This window comes from Oratosquilla oratoria, chromosome 37 (genome assembly GCF_046742065.1).
Source record: "Oratosquilla oratoria isolate Oo_2021 chromosome 37, ASM4674206v1, whole genome shotgun sequence".
In the NCBI taxonomy this organism is placed as follows: Eukaryota; Metazoa; Arthropoda; class Malacostraca; order Stomatopoda; family Squillidae; genus Oratosquilla; species Oratosquilla oratoria.
In genome coordinates, this window is record NC_134813.1 from 19,605,437 (window position 1) to 19,624,959 (window position 19,523).

Here is a 19,523-nt window from a genome sequence, read left to right on the forward strand (position 1 = left end):
TCCTACGATTGAAGTCAGACTTATAGGCCTATAGTTATTTGGCTTCTTTTTGTCACCTTTTTTGAATATGGGAGTAACGTTAGCTAGCTTCCATTCCCTTGGGACATCTCCGGATATGATGGATTTCTTGAAAATAATTTCTAATGGAACAACAATCTCATTTTTCATTTCCTGTAAGATTCTTGGATGCCAACCGTCAGGCCCTGGTGTTTTATTAACTTTGAGTTTATCTATACACCTTTTAATGTTATCTTTTGTTATATTTACCGTGGTGAGTAAGTTTACCCTAGACTTTTCACAAGTTTCAGTTTGGAGTTCACTTTGAGGTGTTTCATTTACGAATACCGAGCTAAAATAATTGTTTAATGCAAAGAGCCTAAACGCTAATTATCAGAAAATTGACTGTTATCTCAAGTTACTCAATAAAAGCTTTGACGTTATAGTGATAAGCGAAACATGGATTGACCCAGGATGTCTAGTAAACTTCGTACAAGACTATACTCCCTACAGTGTTAATAGACAGATCCAAAAAGGCAGCGGAGTCTCTATCTTCATAAAAAGAAATTTCATGCAAACTAATAAATCAAAATACTAATTCGCATGAAAACCTATTTGATTGCGTAGCCGTTGAGATTTTCAGTAAAAAAAAAAATACCGTCATAACAAGTATCTACAGAAAGCCAGGCACAAACATCAATGAGTTCACAAATATGCTTGAAGAAATCATAACTATTTAGAAATAAAAACCTATATCTCTGTGGTGACTTCAACAAGGATTTACTTAAGTATAAGATTCACGAACAAACAAGACACTTTCCAGATATGATTTTCTCTTTAGGTATATATCCTTTGATAAATAAACCAACCTGAATAACAAATACAAGTGAAACAATGATAGATAACATTTTCACCAATATTGTAAACTCTGAGATTCATAGTGGTATCTTAAGTGACATAAGTGACCATCTACCCGTATTCACTATCAATCCGAAAGAAGTGCACTGCATAACAAAACCCAGAACTACACTAAAACGTAAAATAGACGAAAAAGGTATTGCAAAATTAAATCAATGCTTAAAAGAAGAAAATTGGGGATCAGGTTTACGAGTCAGCAAATGCCAATCTATCATATAACGAATTTGTAAGCATTATCATGAGTAATGTAAACAAATGCTGCCCAGAGAGAGAAGTAGACATAAAACCATATAACGTTAACTCAAAACCATGGTTTACAAACGATCTTAAGAACGCGTGTCGAAAGAAAAACTAACTTTACAAGAAATCTATTAAAAGCAAGTCCTTGGCAGACGAAAACAAATACAAAGCGTACAAAAACAAACTTACAACAATTTTACGCAACTGCGAAAAAAAAATACTATGACACACTGCTTGAAAATTATAAAGGTGATATAAAAAAGACATGGGAAGTAATAAACAACTTAACTAGGCCCAAAAATAATAACACCGACGAATTCATAGACACTGGCAGAATCCGTGAAAAATTTCACGGGTCTTGTGATTATATAACATGATTATAAGCTTATGCTATAATTTGATTCTCACTTTGACGCTTTTACTGCTCCTTGAAGCTAAATCTACTTTTGCATTCTAAAACCATGTCTATTTTCTTATTTTTGTACAATTATAGTATTATATCCGACCTCTACTCCAACTTTATTTCTTATTCTAGCTTTGCTTCGACTTAACATTATATTTTTTGGAGTGAAGTTATGTTGAACTCAAGGGATGATTTCTGTAAAACCTTACCATCACTGTGAAAGGAAAAACACAGTTCTAAAATTCTGACAAGGAAAACAAGAAAAATATATATACAATATTTACATTTATTTAATTCAGTGAAAAAATAATAAAGTGAAATAGATATATTATAAATTTACAACACTTCTCTATAAGCAATATTCCTTTGCTTTGGCCATGATTAGACTGGTATAAATTTACAACACATCTCTATAAACAATATTTCTAGTAAAGGTTATCCCTCTTCTTTGGGCATGATTAGCTACGGTGTCGAAAGACAGAACGTCGAAACGACAGAATGTCGAAACGACAGAATGTCGACTGCGACAAAATGTCGAAAATTCAGATATCGATGTGATTATGTACATAAAATGACCGAAAAAGCAAACCTGTGTTCACGCTCAACAACTATACTGAAATCCTAATCAACTTTCTTGACTATACATAAAGTGAATATTTCAATTTCAAAATCAATTCTTGAACTACATTCATTCGAATAGAATACAAAGAAAACATGGCAGAGTCTTCGTTGCTCAAAAAGGAGGAAAAAAGTTTGACTGTACATTAAGTATATATTCTAATTTCAAAATCAATTCTTGAACTACATTTATTCGAATACAATACAAAGAAAACTGGCATAAGTGACTGTTGTTTAAGTTGTTTTATCTTCATTGTTATGTTAATTAAAGAAGAAAATCATGCCTGGCGGCCATAATGGATCGAGTGATTTGAGAAATATCGATCTTTATTGCCGAGTTAGATTTTCTTTAAAACAATATCCATCTTCAAACAACCTCTTTTAGTCATGATTGGTCAAGTGCCACTAATATAAAAGGCACACATGACTGAATAATCAGTGAAATGCATATTCCGACATTATGTCGCATTCGACCATCTGTCGTGTCGACATTTTGACCATTCGACATTCTGTCTTTCGACGTTCTGTCGTAGACCCGATTAGCTAGACTGGTTTTGATGAGTTACTTTAACTTTTACACTTTCCATCGCCCTTGCTCTTGAAAATGCAGCATAGAGCTGCCCATGAGTAAAGCATGGATGTCGTAAGTTGATGCCAACTTTGTCGAATGTTTGACCCTGAGCTTTATTGATAGTCATGGAATAGGACAAACGAACTGGAAATTGGGTCCTATGAAGTATGAAAGGAATGTTTGCATCGCTTGGCCTGAGTCTGATTCTTGGTATGAGTACTCGCTTTTGAGCATGAGATCCACCTATTATTGCAGCTTCAATACTATGCTCGTTTAGCCGAAGTACCTCCAAGCGTGTTCCATTGCATAGGCCTTGTGTTATTGAGAGGTTTCTTAGCAGCATAATAATGGCTCCAACTTTAAAAATTAGGCGATGAGGTGGCATGCCGGAAGGTGTAATAGAGTTTATAAATTCCAAGTTTAAAGAGAGTTTATAAATTCCAAGTTTAAAGAGAGTTTATAAATTCCAAGTTTAAAGAGAGTTTATAAATTCCAAGTTTAAAGAGAGTTTATAAATTCATTGCTTCTGCTTCATTTTCAGATGTTACAGAATCTGTACTTTAGTATGTTTTGGTTTCACCAGGTAGCACTCACGTCAAACATGAGGCAAACCCGTGTGCGTTTCTCGCTGTGTACGTGTTACTGCCAGTCAACAGTTGCCAGATGTCGCTAGCCATTTATAGAATCGTCCTGTTTTCAAAAAAGGATGTGTTTGTTGGATAATCATTTCACTTTGTGTTAAATTAATGATTAACAATTAGACTCTATAGGTAACGTTTATTCTAGTTCTAGTTAGGTATATAATTTCAAATATGATAATGATGCCATAAGATAGCGCTGTGCAGGATTTTGCAAACATATAGTCACGTGCTGGGAGGTTGGTACGATGCATTGCATGTAGCTAGATAATGTAGGCCCTTGTGGACACTTAGTTGTAAGCCGAGGTATTTAATATATACTATAATAAGGAGCAATGTGCCTCTGTGTATACTTCTTTCTGTGTGTGGTTGTGTACGTAATGTCTGACAAATAAGATACGCCGGAAAAACGATCTTCTAGAAAAAGTGAAGATGAAAATAGTGTGATTCAAAACTTAAACATTAAAAAAGACTAGGTAATAAAATCCTTATATGTCATTTGACAGTGACTAGGATGCGCTTTTGGTTTAAAATATAACAATTGAAAATGTTATATCAAAAGTAATCGCCTAAGCAACGAAATAATAAATTTATTTCGAAAAAATGTGCATTTTGATTTATTAATAAATAGTTAAAGGAGATCGAAATCGAATAACACGCAAATGAAATTACTGTAATAGCAAGCTATAAATGATGGAATTATTTGGAAGTTAAGAGAAATCAGAATCCCGTGATTTTCAGGGGCGTTTACACTAGTATTTCATAATCTTCCTAAATAATAAATAAAAATGTAACTGTATTCTAAAATAAAGGCAATTACCTAGAGAACATTTATTTGAATGCCTCATGCTAAATTGTTTTCATTAATTATTAGTTAGTATTTATTTGTGATTGATTTGAAATAAGTTAGGTATAGGAAATGAAACAGTAATATGGAAACATCAATGTATTTTAGCATTTGGTACATTTTTAATATGTTTAAGGCTAAATTCCTTTTCCTTTTTGTTATCTTGCCTTTCAGTAAGGCAGCTTTGCCTCTTGGTTGGCCAAACTGACGCCTAGCAATGGTCGTTGGCTGACGAGGAATTTTTCTCTTTGCCGCCTCCGATGCCTTAAAAATAGTGCAACCTGCAGTCAGAAGGAAAGTAGTAACCTGCGCAGGATTTCTGCAGGCTTTCAGCCTCTGTTCAAATACCGCAAAGGAGCTGAGCATGCAGGTGCTTTTAGTTCTCTTTAATTCTCTATTGATCATGCTTGTGAACTCATCAATGCTGGTGTCAATTGATTGATTTTCATTTGTTGTCTCTGCGGAGGTCTCGATAACGACAGCTACATCTCCTTGCCCATCGTCACATGCAGCTGGTTCTTTATTACCATGAGATACTGCATTAACAGGTGTATCAGCAAATAAGCCATCTAAAAAATTCGATGTCGGCATCGGTTTGTCGCCGTATATCACATTATACAAGAATTCTTTTTCAGCAACAGTGCAGGCGTATAGTTGTGGAAGGCGAACTGCGCTGTACTGCGACGCTGCTAATTGATGTTTGCAAACGCTTCCTGTGTTTCCACAGAGGCAGCTGCACATGGCGATTGAGAGGTCCACATTGTAACAAATGCCCTCTTGTGAAGCTGACTTAACCGTATAAACTGTTCCTCCAGCATGAGTGACAGCGCACATTGGAATGGTGCTGGTGGAAGGTTCGCAAGAACTGTCCTTTTTGAGGAGGACATCTGACAACCGTAGACGAAGTTAATTGTTGTAAAAGACAGCAATTACAAACATCAGAAGAGCACCGTTGTGTGCCATGTTCCTGTACACAATTAGGAAATAATCATTACAATTATGAATTTGTTAATTACAAGAATTCCTATTATTAAAGATTTACATTAAAATTACGCTCAAATCTAAGGCTAAAGTAAGTGGGTTGCATACATCAAACATCTAAAATCAAGTATACCCCTACCATACGGTGCCGCACACGTAGGCGTCATGAGGAGCAAGTGGATTCGCGACGCTACCATATCGGAGTCTTGATTATATTTATTATAGTCGCCCCTGTGTTTTTACATTCTCCCTAATCTGCTCTTAATCACATTCTCTGTGGTTTTCAAAATTCACGGGTGAAAGAGAGAACGATAGATATAAGCGGTGACTATATTTTATGATGCGAGTATTATTACGACACGTCGTACGGCTGGCAGCTAATGCTGCCAACGAGATTTAAGTCCCGTAGTGAAGTGGAGTTGCTGCAAATGACATATAAGGATTTTATTACCTAGTCTTTTTTAATGTTTAAGTTTTGAATCACACTATTTTCATCTTCACTTTTTCTAGAAGATCGTTTTTCCGGCGTATCTTATTTGTCAGACATTACGTACACAACCACACACAGAAAGAAGTATACACAGAGGCACATTGCTCCTTATTATAGTATATATCAAATACCTCGGCTTACAACTAAGTGTCCACAAGGGCCTACATTATCTAGCTACATGCAATGCATCGTACCAACCTCCCAGCACGTGACTATATGTTTGCAGATACACGTACTTCTATTTGCAAAATCCTGCACAGCGCTATCTTATGGCATCATTATCATATTTGAAATTATATACCTAACTAGAACTAGAATAAACGTTACCTATAGAGTCTAATTGTTAATTATTAATTTAACACAAAGTGAAATGATTATCCAACAAACACATCCTTTTTTGAAAACAGGACGATTCTATAAATGGCTAGCGACATCTGGCAACTGTTGACTGGCAGTAACACGTACACAGCGAGAAACGCACACGGGTTTGCCTCATGTTTGACGTGAGTGCTGCCCGGAACCTCCAAGTGCATCCAAATAAAACAATCTATTATTGGGCTCTTCTCATCTAACGATTGCTTCAGCTGCATGAACAACGCAATTAAACACATCCCTTTGTTCAGCATTTAGTAATTTAGCGTTTACCACAAGATTTTCTTCGTTATTCTCATTTCTTGAAGGCTCTCCCACTGGTTCAGGAAGACCAACCATGATGCAGTTCATACCATTTTCCTTCAAGATATTATTGACAAAATGAAGAGCCATATTTTCTGCAGTGGCATTGTCATGTCTTAGTAAGAGATCTTCAATCATAAACTTTTTGTTTTCATTCCACAGCTGAAGCGCATCGATTGGTTCATTGAACATGCACACACACATGTTTAGCAGTTGTCTAGGCATTTGATATGCTGCTGCTTCTGTCAATGTTGCTTGTAGTTCGTTATCATCATCAAGAAGACGTAATCGAACACATGCTTCTTTAAATGTTCCAAAAACTTCACCTTCAACAGCTCTCAGATCTCTGAAAGAAGTAGCTCCTGGAACGTGCAGAAGTAAAATCCTCAAGTAAAACTTCTCACCATTTCCTGGACTTGCTGAATACATTCTTGTGACAATGTTTTGAAAACGTACTCTTCGAGTCCATGTTGTAGTCTGCTTGCTAAATACGTAATGTTCAGGGATATTAACATACAAATAGTTTCTAGCATGTTCATCAGTTTGGTTAATCTTAAACCAGGCAGTCAGATGCGTGTCACGGCCTTCTACTCGTGCAGCTGCCTGTTGTTGCTCTCCTGGTCTGTAGTACATTTGCTGTTCATCAGGTAAATGCAGCGCAAGTCTGTACAGTGTGGGACTGTCCGTGCATTTTGAATTCTGATAGTCTCCAAAATGCTTCTGGTGGAGACACATACATGCACGAAAGATACTGCTTTATTTCATTGTACTCATTTCCATTAGCTTGTTCATTGTTGACTGCATTGTTGTACTCATTTCCATTAGTTTGTTCATTGTTGGCTGCATTGTGAATGTTTACCTCCATCATTGCACAATCGTGCCCCTTATAAATATATTTAAGATATATTTAACACTTTTTACTGAAGTGTATATTTCAACATTTTTGTGCGCGCAATATTTCCTCAACAGATATCTATTATTGGGCACTACAAACTTGTTGTCTACTTCTTATGTTCCACCTCGGACAGTTTCCCCATTATTTCTTCTTCCATAGAGAGGGTATCCTGAAGAATTAGTTATAGTTTCATCCTGGTATTGTTTTGGAAATTTCTTCTGACATTGTCCATCTACCATACAGATAGAGTTGGGATTTGTTGCACCATAAAGTCCATGAATCATAAGCGTCCGCACTACCTCTCGTAATTCCGGGTCCTCTATTGGCGGAATCTCGGCCGAGACAAGGTTACCAATTTGTTCTTTTGTTCTAATTTTGTCCTCCTCTCGTAACATGATGAGCATATGGCAGTGTGGGAGACCTCTTTTTTTTTTAAATTCGATCACATGTATATGTGCAATTGGTACTCCCAACACGTGCCGTTCTTTGATATCAACCATGAATTCATTCAAGTGTAATTTGTAAACCCGAGCTATTAAATCTGGCCTGTTTTGTGCGGTTTCATTAGGCCCCTGGTTTTCATTTATTTCTTGACATCAAGGATTACAAGTATAATAAATAGATCAGGTTTTCCATACTTTGATACAATCGCCATTGCATCTTGGTATGCTTGTTGCATATTTCGAGGGCTTCCAGTGAATGTTGAAGGCAAAACAACAGGGACACCAGGTTCTTCATTTTCGTTATTTCTTTAGGTGATCCATGAGTCCGCAGTACATAGCTACTCTTAACTGTGCTTGATTATTAGCAATGTAATTAAAGCGACAACCTTCCACCTTCACATAGGCGTCTACAATGTATTGCTGAAATAATTTTCCCGCTCTGTGGATTGCACTGAAACAATTTCTAATAGCCAGCCGATATCCGTAAAATTCCTGCATTGTTACTTTATTTCGAGTCCTTGTTTGTAGATGTTCTATATGTGGTATAATGATGTGCCATCCAGGCTCGCCATTGGGGAAAAGTATAGGATAAATCATTGGATCTAAATGGCATGACAGGTATGATATATATTCTGTGCTCAGCTTCTCCTATTGGATAAACCACAATATCACGATGTGCTGGGGGCGCCCCGTCATTACCGACAAATATGGTTGCAACCTCGTCATTAGTTGGATTGTTGTACCTTCTTGCATCGGGTCCAGCAATAAAGTGCATATTTACCTTTCTAGGAGTAACATTTTCAATTGTAGCTCTTTTTTGTTCTTGAATATCAACAGTTCTCATGTTTTTGTAAGGGATATTTGCTGGAAAACAGATAACCAACAATTAGAATTTTGATTGGCATTTACTCTTGCACGATTTGCTTCATTTGTTTCAATTATATATAGTTGTCCATATTTTCTTTTATCTTTACAATTCGGGCGCAAATTTGTGGCATAATGATTTGTCCTTGTAATCTGAAGCAGTATGGACCTCGTCCTGGTGGAGGCCTAATATTTGCACCAAAAGAGGCAAGGGCGAATGCTGAATTATAGTTCCTTATGTTGTTTCTAAAGTTAATTGCATTATGATTTTCTTCGTCAAATAGTTGCCTGAGAATGGCTGGATATTCACTTAATGGAGGAAAAGACACTTTCCCCTTGTGGCAGCAATTCAGAGGTTCACTTGAAAATCTTAAAACCTTACAATGGTGGCAAACTATGTTCATTTGACCAATATAATACCTCAAATGTCTACCTTCATTTACATCATTTCTACGCCGTCTTATTCTGTTCCTCATATTTTCAAGATCCTGCCTTCTTTCCTCTTCATCCATATAATTTCTTCTCTGTAAATCTCTGTTCCGCAAATTTTCAAGATGATATTCTCCCTCTTGATTGTTCATATTGTTCCTCAATGCTTGAATTCGTTCTCTATTACGGTCTGCTCGTCTTCTTCCCTGGCGTTCTCTTGCTGCCTCTCTGTTTTCTCACTCGTTCTTCCATGTTTTGGGCTTTAGTTGAAATACCAGTAATTTTAAGTCAAAATAACTACTAAGTCTTGTAACTCGACGAACTATATAGTTTGTACTGTCCGTGATAAAAATGAATCCATCCAAAATATACTTGCTAATGCGCAGGAGAGGCATGTATAGATGTTTGAATTATCGTCAAAGAACCTATGGATAAATTTGAATAGACGATTGAATTGTCTTCACTGACCCTAAACTCAAAAGGAAATATTTTTTTTAATCGTTTATGTCATGTCACAATAAACTTTTATAGACGTTTGATATATGTACACACACATATATAGACAAACATATATACATACATACCTAAGAATAAACTTTATTACACAAGCTGGGACATCTTCGGGGAAATGAAACTGGGACGGGGATCAGGACGACGATATGACGTCATACAAAATCACGTGATCATCCAGTGGTTTTCACCATCTGTAGAACTTATAAGAGACGAAAACAAAGTCAACCGTCTTATTTCAAAGCCAAGGATTTTCTTGTTTTTAAGCATCATATAATTAGATTGTTGTTATTAATTAGATTGTTGTTATTAATTAGATTGTTGTTATTAATTAGATTGTTGTTATTAATTAGATTGTTGTTATTAATTAGATTGTTGTTATTAATTAGATTGTTGTTATTAATTAGATTGTTGTTATTAATTAGATTGTTGTTATTAATTAGATTGTTGTTATTAATTAGATTGTTGTTATTAATTAGATTGTTGTTATTAATTAGATTGTTGTTATTAATTAGATTGTTGTTATTAATTAGATTGTTGTTATTAATTAGATTGTTGTTATTAATTAGATTGTTGTTATTAATTAGATTGTTGTTATTAATTAGATTGTTGTTATTAATTAGATTGTTGTTATTAATTAGATTGTTGTTATTAATTAGATTGTTGTTATTAATTAGATTGTTGCTATTAATTAGATTGTTGTTATTAATTAGATTGTTGTTATTAATTAGATTGTTGTTATTAATTAGATTGTTGTTATTAATTAGATTGTTGTTATTAATTAGATTGTTGTTATTAATTAGATTGTTGTTATTAATTAGATTGTTGTTATTAATTAGATTGTTGTTATTAATTAGATTGTTGTTATTAATTAGATTGTTGTTATTAATTAGATTGTTGTTATTAATTAGATTGTTGTTATTAATCAGATTGTTGTTATTAATCAGATTGTTGTTATTAATTAGATTGTTGTTATTAATTAGATTGTTGTTATTAATTAGATTGTTGTTATTAATTAGATTGTTGTTATTAATTAGATTGTTGTTATTAATTAGATTGTTGTTATTAATTAGATTGTTGTTATTAATTAGATTGTTGTTATTAATTAGATTGTTGTTATTAATTAGATTGTTATTATTATTGTTTTTATCATTATTATTATTGTTATTGTTTTTATTAATTCAACAAACAAAACTAATTAAACACTCACAAACTTTGTTATATTTATGCAGAAATCGTACTTCCTTTAGTTCTCTTGTTCTGATGACGTCATGTCGACACTGATTCATGCAAGATCTAAGAATATAAGGTCTAACCACTTCCGACCGAATTTCGAGGGAGTTGGCGCAGCGGGCCCGTGAACGTCACCTGGCTGTTCAAAGTGGGGTTAGCGGGTCCTATAGCTGTCAGTTGAAGCTAGTCCGTCGTTCGAAAATGACGTCGCCTTCGCTCGCACAGCTCCACGCAATTAGTTATATTCTGACAAATATTATATAAAATATATATATAAAATATTATAGTTCCTGTCTATATATATGAATATATAATATATATGATATATAATATATATGATATATAATATATATGATATATAATATATATGATATATATATATATATATATAATATATAATGATATGATATATAATATGATATATAATGATACGATATATATGATATATAATATATATGATATATAATATATATGATATATAATATATATATATATATATATATATATATATATATATATATATAATATATAAAATACTATAGTTCCTGTCTTCCTTGGCGTTTCACAGTTTTCTTCAGTGTATCACAAAGAGAAAATGGACTCATCCAAATGACGTAAAAAGCTGCGCAGAAGAATGTAAACGGTCTGACCTGTATATTTAGACCTTGGATTCATGCATCGTACTTAAGCGTAACGGTCGCACGGAAATGTTATTATTTTTATTAATTCAACAAACAAAATTGATTAAAGACTCACAAACTTTGTATCTATACAGCAATCGTACTTCCATTTGTTCTCTTTTTCTGATTCTTCGCCTTCCTCTAGGAAATATTTTAGGATCTAGTGGTTCTCACAATCTGGAGAACTTCTAAGAGACGAAAAAAAAAACCATCCTAATTAAAAGACAAGGGTTTTCTGGTTTTTATGCATCGTATGAGTAGATTGTTGTTATTATTATTGTTGTTATTTCTATTAATTCAGCAAACAAAAATTCCATGGAATACCTGTCAGTATCTCCAGGGTCATGAGAAAGCACTTTGTCAGTACTAAAATATGATTGTGACCAGGGAGGTGTTGCAGAACTTCTCGATTGATTGCAAGACAATCTGCATTCTAAGGCGACAGAAATGATTCAAGGGGACATGTCCCCTCCGGGTCCCGAGGAACCCAATCGTGGGGTCCCAGCGCGGAGCGCGTGACGTCACAACTGAACACCAGCCAATCAGAAAAAGAGACATGACGTCACGACTGAGGACCAGCCAATCAGAAGAGAGAAGAGACATGACGTCACAACTGAAGACCAGCCAATCAGAAGATATGTGACGTCACGACTGACGTCACAACTGAAGACCAGCCAATCAGAAGAGACATGACGTCACGACTGAGGACCACCCAATCAGAAGAAAGAAGAGACATGACGTAACAACTGAAGATCAGCCAATCAGAAGAAGAGATGTGACGTCACGATTGATGACGTAAGCGTGACACGTATTAATATATAGATTATTTAAAACGGAAAAACTAAAATAGAAGTGGCAAACTAATTTAATTAATTTTTCTCCCATGTAGGACTTAACCTCGCGAAACAAATAAAGACAACACATCAAACTCATGAGACCTTTTTGAAACACTAAATAAATAACGCTATGTTTATAAAACCCGTCACAGAAAACGAACTTATGAACACAGTAAAATCAATGCAGAACAAGAGATCACTCGATTGCACAGGAATCAATATGAACCTCGTAAAACAAATTATGCATATCATCAAAAATAATTTTCTGACAATATGCAATAAATCATTTGAACAAGGAATAATTCCAGATGCAATGAAAATAGCAAAAGTAATACCGATATTCAAATCAGCCGACAAATCAAGTTATAATAATTATAGACCAATTTCACTATTACCACAGTTTTCCAAATTTCTTGAGAAGTTATTCACAGTTCGCCTTGAGTCATTTCTAAAAAAAGAAAGAATTACGTCATTTACCATAGTCAATATGGATTTCAACGAAATCTTTCAACGTCAACAGCAGTAATGGAATTAATTGAAGAGATAACTAACAATATAGAACAAAAGGAAAAGACAGCCGGCATATTTATTGATCTAAAAAAGGCATTTGACACAGTAAATCATGAAATCCTAATTCGAAAAGCCGAATACTATGGGCAAAGCCGGTGCGGACAGTTGCTCACCGGACAGTTGCTAACCGAACAAGTGATAAATAGGACATTTGCTCACCAAAGGATTATTTTAGTTATATTGAAGTTTATTACAGCAATAATATACAAACAATATACAAACCTAATAACATAATATACAGGATTTTTTAGTTATATTGAAGTTTATTACAGCAATAATACAGGATCTTTTTGTTATATTGAAATTTATTACAGCAATAATACACAAACAATATACAAACTTTCATATTTTAGTTTTTAATTAATTATAAAATTCAATACCAATTTCTTCCATCATTATATAGTGATTACAGTTTTACAACTGGTGCAGTACTGAAGTGGGTTTATTGTCCTTTGTGGTTTACAAGTCCAGTCTAATGGTGTGGCCAACTGCATTTAGAAAGTCAGGAAGACACTGACTTCCTGCAGCATACCCCTAGCACAGATAAAGTAAATCTTTATCATAATTGTTAGAGGCCAAGAACCTAAGTAAGATGCTGTAATGATTATAATTTATCTTATATTATTTGTTTTTGTTTTGTTATCATTTGTCTGTCTGATTTTAATTTATTATTAGTTTTATGTCAATTTATTATTATTTACTATTTACCTGTTTGTTTATTATTTAACTATACAGTACCTTTGCATTTATTTCTAATTTACATTATTATAGTTTTAACTTATTATTTTATTATTAATATGATTTTTTTTTCGCATCCGACCTAGATATGGATCAAAAGGTCTCCTGTCGGCATGCTCCGCCTTTGTAATCCTTTGTAACTTATCAAACTCTACAATATAATCTAATAGATTGTTTTTAGTTGGTTTCATTGACTACTTACCCTAACACTTCTAGTTCATGAACTAGAAGTGTTAAGGTTAGGAGTCAATTCAGACTATGAAAGTAAAATTTTCGACTTATTAAATGACAGAGATACATACAAACAGTTAGCCACACCATTAGACTGGACCAGTAAAAGATCATTACTACATATTGATGGAAGAAATTGGTATTGAATTTTATAATTAATTAAAAACTAAAAGTTTGGATATTGTTTCTGTATTATTGTTGTATATATAATACAATATAGCTGAAAAATCATGTATATTGTTTGTTATTAAGGGGGTACGCGACACCTGGGGGGGTGAATTTGGTCAAGATATGGCATTTTTCAAAACTGTGTTCAAAATGTTCGTATACCACTTAGAAATAAATCCCGACAAATAATTTTCCAGCCGCGCGCAATTTAAAGGTCCTGGGTGAGGTTTAAAGGGACAGATTTAAAGGCGCAACCCACACTAGAGGGAGGCGTGCCACTTAGGACCTTCAGGCGCAGCAAATAACGTTGAAATTTGATTGAATTTACACTCGCCCAGTGTATCAACGGCCAATACGATTGTGGAGGGGAAGGGAGGAAGGTGGAGGGAGAATATTTCGCCAACTTTGTGCGAAACTAAGCGTTAGTTACCGGCTAGCTCTGAAAAGGGAAGTACGCATGTCTCATGAGCTCTCATTGCAATCTATTACTTTAGCTAGTACATATTACTCTTTAGTACAGTCATCATGGGTAGCAAAAAGAACAAAAGAACATCACAATGACAAAAACAGCAGTTAAAGATGGCAAGCAGTCAAAGACGACTAAAGATCTCACCACCTCTCACTCCACCACCGCCCTCACCTGCACCTCTGTGACGGTGACAGAGGTAAAGGACAACATTAGACTAAACAATTCAAAGAGGAAGATTAAATCCAAAGAAGAAAGCAAGAGGAAAAAGATCAAGGCTATACAGGAAGAAGAAAGAAGAAGGGACATCATATGATGCTGGAGGGGGTGCCCTACCAACATAGATTGGCGAGGGGAATCTGATGAGGAAAGAGAAGGCGCCCACTACTGGAAAATAAACCTCTTTCCAATGATTTAGATACCCTGAAGACCCCCAGCAGAGAGGTTTCATATGAAGAAACCGGCAAAGGTGCAAAAAAGCAAATTATATGATGTTGTCGTCTGTGCGTCGTCACTACTGTGACATACTTATACTTTAGTTTTTCAGTATTTAAAGTACTTATAATTAAAATATGTTGATAATTTTTACTGTACTTACTTATTATATAATAAGAATTAAGCCATGAAAAAATCAGTCAAATTGGTGAAACTATAAGCAAGTTACAGATATATTCATATTTCAAGTTGCCATATCTCCGTTCGATATTTTTCTACTTTTTCTTAATCATAAAAAATCTAATATACATCAGATTTAGATGAAACTTACAGGGAATATTACTTTTAGTAACTGCCAGGGCCGATCGTTCGAATATTTTGAATAGGATGAAAGAGTTTGGAGTAATAATGGAAACAAGAGCAAAAAAATGGTATTTTTCACGATTTTTGTCAGACATTAAAATTGAAATGCCTGTATGCAAAAGTATAAAGGAAATTGTTCAATTACTCAATGACCGGCCCTAGGTGTGCCTACTGACTAATCATAGCCAAAATATAAAACAAATTGGTCCACGTATTATGGTGCTGTGCACTTTTAAATGTCGCTACTGGTATACGTACATGTGAACATACATCATTCTGCTTCACCTAAAATGTAGGCAATATGTATACCTATTTACCTGAGAAGTTTCAGCTCTTTACTCTAAATATTTTAGAAAATGACCTCCAGGTGTCGCGTACCCCCTTAAGTTCAAGAAAAGTAAAAAATAATCCTTTGGTGAGCAAATGTCCTAGTTGTCACTTCTCCGGTGAGCAACTGTCCGGTGAACAATTATCCGGTGAGCAGCTGTCCTACACCCTGGGCAAAGAGGTAAGGTTAATGACTGGTTAAAAAGTTATCTAAAAAGCAGGGAACAATATGTAGCCATTGAGGAAGAAAGATCACATATTCTACCAGTTACATGCGGAGCATCTCAAGGTTCAGTTCTAGGACCCAAACTATTCTTACTATACATTAATGACATTACAAATGTATCCAACCTTATGAAATTTATACTGTTCGCCGACGATACCACCATTCTATGCTCCGATATAAATTCCGACAAACTGATCAAGACAATTAATGAAGGATTATGTCAGCTATCTAATTGGTTTTCAGCCAATAAATTATCCTTAAATGTATCAAAAACTAACTACCTGATTTCTACAAAAATAATGAAAGCACTAAGCCGATCAAAATAAACAACGAAATTATTGAAAAAGCGTCCGTCAGTAAATTCCTAGGCGTGTATTTAGACGATCAACTTAATTGGAAACATCATATAAATCACGTGATAAATAAGATGTCCAAAACTTTAGGAATAATGCATAAAATGAGAAATATCCTTAATGGAAATACCCTACGTACCATTTACTGTAGTCTACTACTATCATACCTAAACTACAGTTCAGAAATTTGGGATAATACTTATCAAACTAATATTCAACGCATAATTACCTCACAAAAAAGGCACTGCGTATAATCTGCAATGTAGGTCGTTTAGAACATCCAAAAAAATATTTAAATAAACTAAATCTACTGAAATTCATGGACTTAATAAAGTACAAAACTGCCATTGTTATGCACCAAATCTACAATAAACAAATGAATCAAAACATATTGAAATTTTACTCAACTTACGCAACTCTCACCTCTCACCTAACACCCACAAGATGCGATGCTCGCACGTGACCCGATTCCTACGTGAGGTCGGAGTTAGCGGGCGTCGTGTCGCATCTCATTGCAATATATATATATATATATATATATATATATATATATATATATATATATATATGTATATATGTATATATGTATATATGTGTGTATATGTGTATGTATCATACTAACATGTAACAAATAAATAGATAAAATAAAAATAATTCTTTCCTTAAAGGGAGAGCAATTCCCCATAAGCTTTGCTTCACGCTCTCCCTCTTCAACAAGTAATGTTGTAACAAAAAATGTATATATGTTTGTATAAATTGTATGTTATTTTGTTGAATAAACCTTAACTAACTAAATAATGTATGCTATTAATGTGAATGACATGGATGAAGATGTATAATGTTCCATGAGCTTCTTTGCAGATGACACAAAATTACTGAGGAAAGTGAATACTGAAAAGAATTGTGAATCGTTACAGAGAGATCTGAACAAGGTTTGGAAATTGAGTCAGAAGTGGGAAGTGGAGTTCAACATCAAGAAATGTAGTATAATGGAATTTGGAAACAAAAAATAAAAAAGAATATCAGGGCAATATAAAATCGGTACAAAGGAAGTAAAGAAAGTGGGATCTGAAAAGACATGGGAGTAATCATCGCAAATGACATGTCTCCTAATAAACAGATAAACAAAATTATCGGAGAATCCTACAACTTAATAAGATAAATAAAAGTAGTTTTTACCAACTCGGCCGAAGAAATGGTGAAGAAAATACTAGTCACACTGATAAGGCCTAGACTGGACTATGCTGCGACATTATGGTTACCCAGTACCAAAAAGAATATAAAGAAAATTGAAAGAATCCAGAGACCAACTACAAAGATAGCCCCAACGCTTTCAAAACTGTAATGTGAGGATTGTCAAAACCGAAATTATCGACTCTGGAACAAAGAGAAATAGAGTACTTGCTAATGATCTAAAGAATCATGAAAGGCGTGGAAGTCTTTGATAGAGAAGACTTACTAAATTGGTATAAGAAAATTAGGGTGTAGGACAGTTGCTCACCGGACAAGTGACAAATAGGACATTTGCTCACCAAAGGATTATTTCTTTTTACTTTTCTTGAACTTAATAACAAATAATATACAGGATTTTTTTTTTTAGTTATATTGAAGTTTATTACAGCTGCAGGAAGTCAGTGTATTCCTGACTTTCTAAATGCAGTTGGCCACACCATTAGACTGGACTTGTAATCCACAAAGGACAACGAACCCACTTCAGTACTGCACCAGTTGTAAAACTTTAATCACTATATATTGATGGAAGAAATTGGTATTGAATTTTATAGTTAATTAAAAACTAAAACATGAAAGTTTGTATATTGTTTGTGTATTACTACTGTAATAATCTTCAATATAACTAAAAAAAATCCTGTATTATTGCTGTAATAAACTTCAATAGAACTAAAAAATCCTGTATATTATGTTATTAAGTTTGTATATTGTTTGTGTATTATTGGTGATAAACTTTAATATAACTATAAAAATCCTATATACTATTTGTTATTAATTTCAAGAAAAGTAAAAAATAATCCTTTGGTGAGCAAATGTCCCATTTGTCACTTGTTCGGTGAGCAATTGTCCGGTGAGCAACTGTCCGTACCCGGAAAATTACAAGGGGACATGAAAAGAAACTCAAAAAAGACAGTTATAGAAGAAACATGAAAAAAAGTTTTCCACACAGAGTGGTGCATGTCTGGAACAAACTGGACGAAATAAACTATACACAAATTTAAGAGCAAACTTAACACTGTGATGTACAGAGATGAGACAACACGAGCATAGTTCCCCTTTTCGTAAGATACAACTAAGTAAATATAAATAGGAGCAAGAGCCTCATCAACAACAGTAGTTCCAATTTATCAAGTCGTAATTTCAAATATAAATTAGAGAATGTTAGTATTTCTATAAATAAATAAAATTATACTACTTATATTCAAATAGTACTTGATGTGTCTTTATTGAGTAATCAATTGTTGATAAATATTTATATAGGAAGGGGCCACCTATAGTTGTCATTATGGTCCCAGCCCGGTGGCAATAGCCCTCTTTTATACACTAATATTTTCATTTTCTTACAGACATTCTTCCCCTCCCACAAAAACCGATCCCGACAAGCGGGTGGTCTTTCCTAGGAATTCAGAATTCAGAATTTAGATGGTCCCCCGTGGCAGGAATGGAGCTAGGACCATTTGTAGCACACCACGTACTCGCACTCTCAGTGTGTTTGTTTACATTGACCTTGTGAATTACATTTGTATTTATTTATGTGTTAAGGGACGAGTACAATCACAATGCCTGTTGGTAAGTCGCTTCAGCTTTTAACTGTAGAGCTGTGTATTAATAGATATGTAAGTATACCTTGTGGAATTTAGATGATTAAGTAGTGATAATCAGTCGTCTTTCTTTTTCACCTGCAATCTGCATTGCTGTAAAACTTATGATTATACAAATAACATAGCGATCAATATTATAAATATAGCAAGATACCTTGCATAAAGCACTTTGAGTATGAAATTGCGAAGTAGAAAAAATCCATCTTTCCACAAATAAGTTGGCTCTCCTGATCATCTGGTGTGCAAATGCTTGTCGTTTCAATGACAATGTCCAATGATAAGCTATGAAATTTAAAATTAAACTTCATAGTTCTCAGTTAGTCGCAATAAACATTTCGTTGTCTTCTAGATTTAGATTAAGTAACTCATATGCAGAGATATTCCAGCATCAAACAAATTCAATTTTTACTTTTTTTTTTCATTAGATCTAGGTAAATTTTTAGTTGTGCACACCTATGCAATATAGCAATAGAAAAATAATTATTAGTTTAGTAAATTATAATACAACATAATATGCAGTTTTCTAGGCAGAAATCAATAACAAAAA

The 19,523-nt window shown here is 34.1% G+C and overlaps 2 protein-coding genes across 2 annotated transcripts in view; one reads left to right on the forward strand and one right to left on the reverse strand.

Moving 5' to 3' along the window:
- Nucleotides 1-2,715: 2,715 nt before the first annotated feature.
- On the reverse strand, nt 2,716-3,132 carry LOC143019368 (ATP-dependent DNA helicase PIF1-like). Its single transcript, XM_076175006.1, has one exon. The coding sequence runs from the start codon at nt 3,130-3,132 to the stop codon at nt 2,716-2,718; it is 417 nt and encodes a 138-aa protein (XP_076031121.1).
- Nucleotides 3,133-18,792: 15,660 nt separating this feature from the next.
- Nucleotides 18,793-19,523, forward strand: part of beag (IC cytokine homolog beag) — a 28,979-nt gene continuing 28,248 nt past the window's right edge. Inside the window, exon 1 of the mRNA XM_076175298.1 lies at nt 18,793-18,944. Within this exon, the coding sequence (XP_076031413.1) occupies nt 18,935-18,944 (10 nt within the window). The 5' untranslated portion in view covers nt 18,793-18,934. The remainder of the gene's footprint in view (nt 18,945-19,523) is intronic.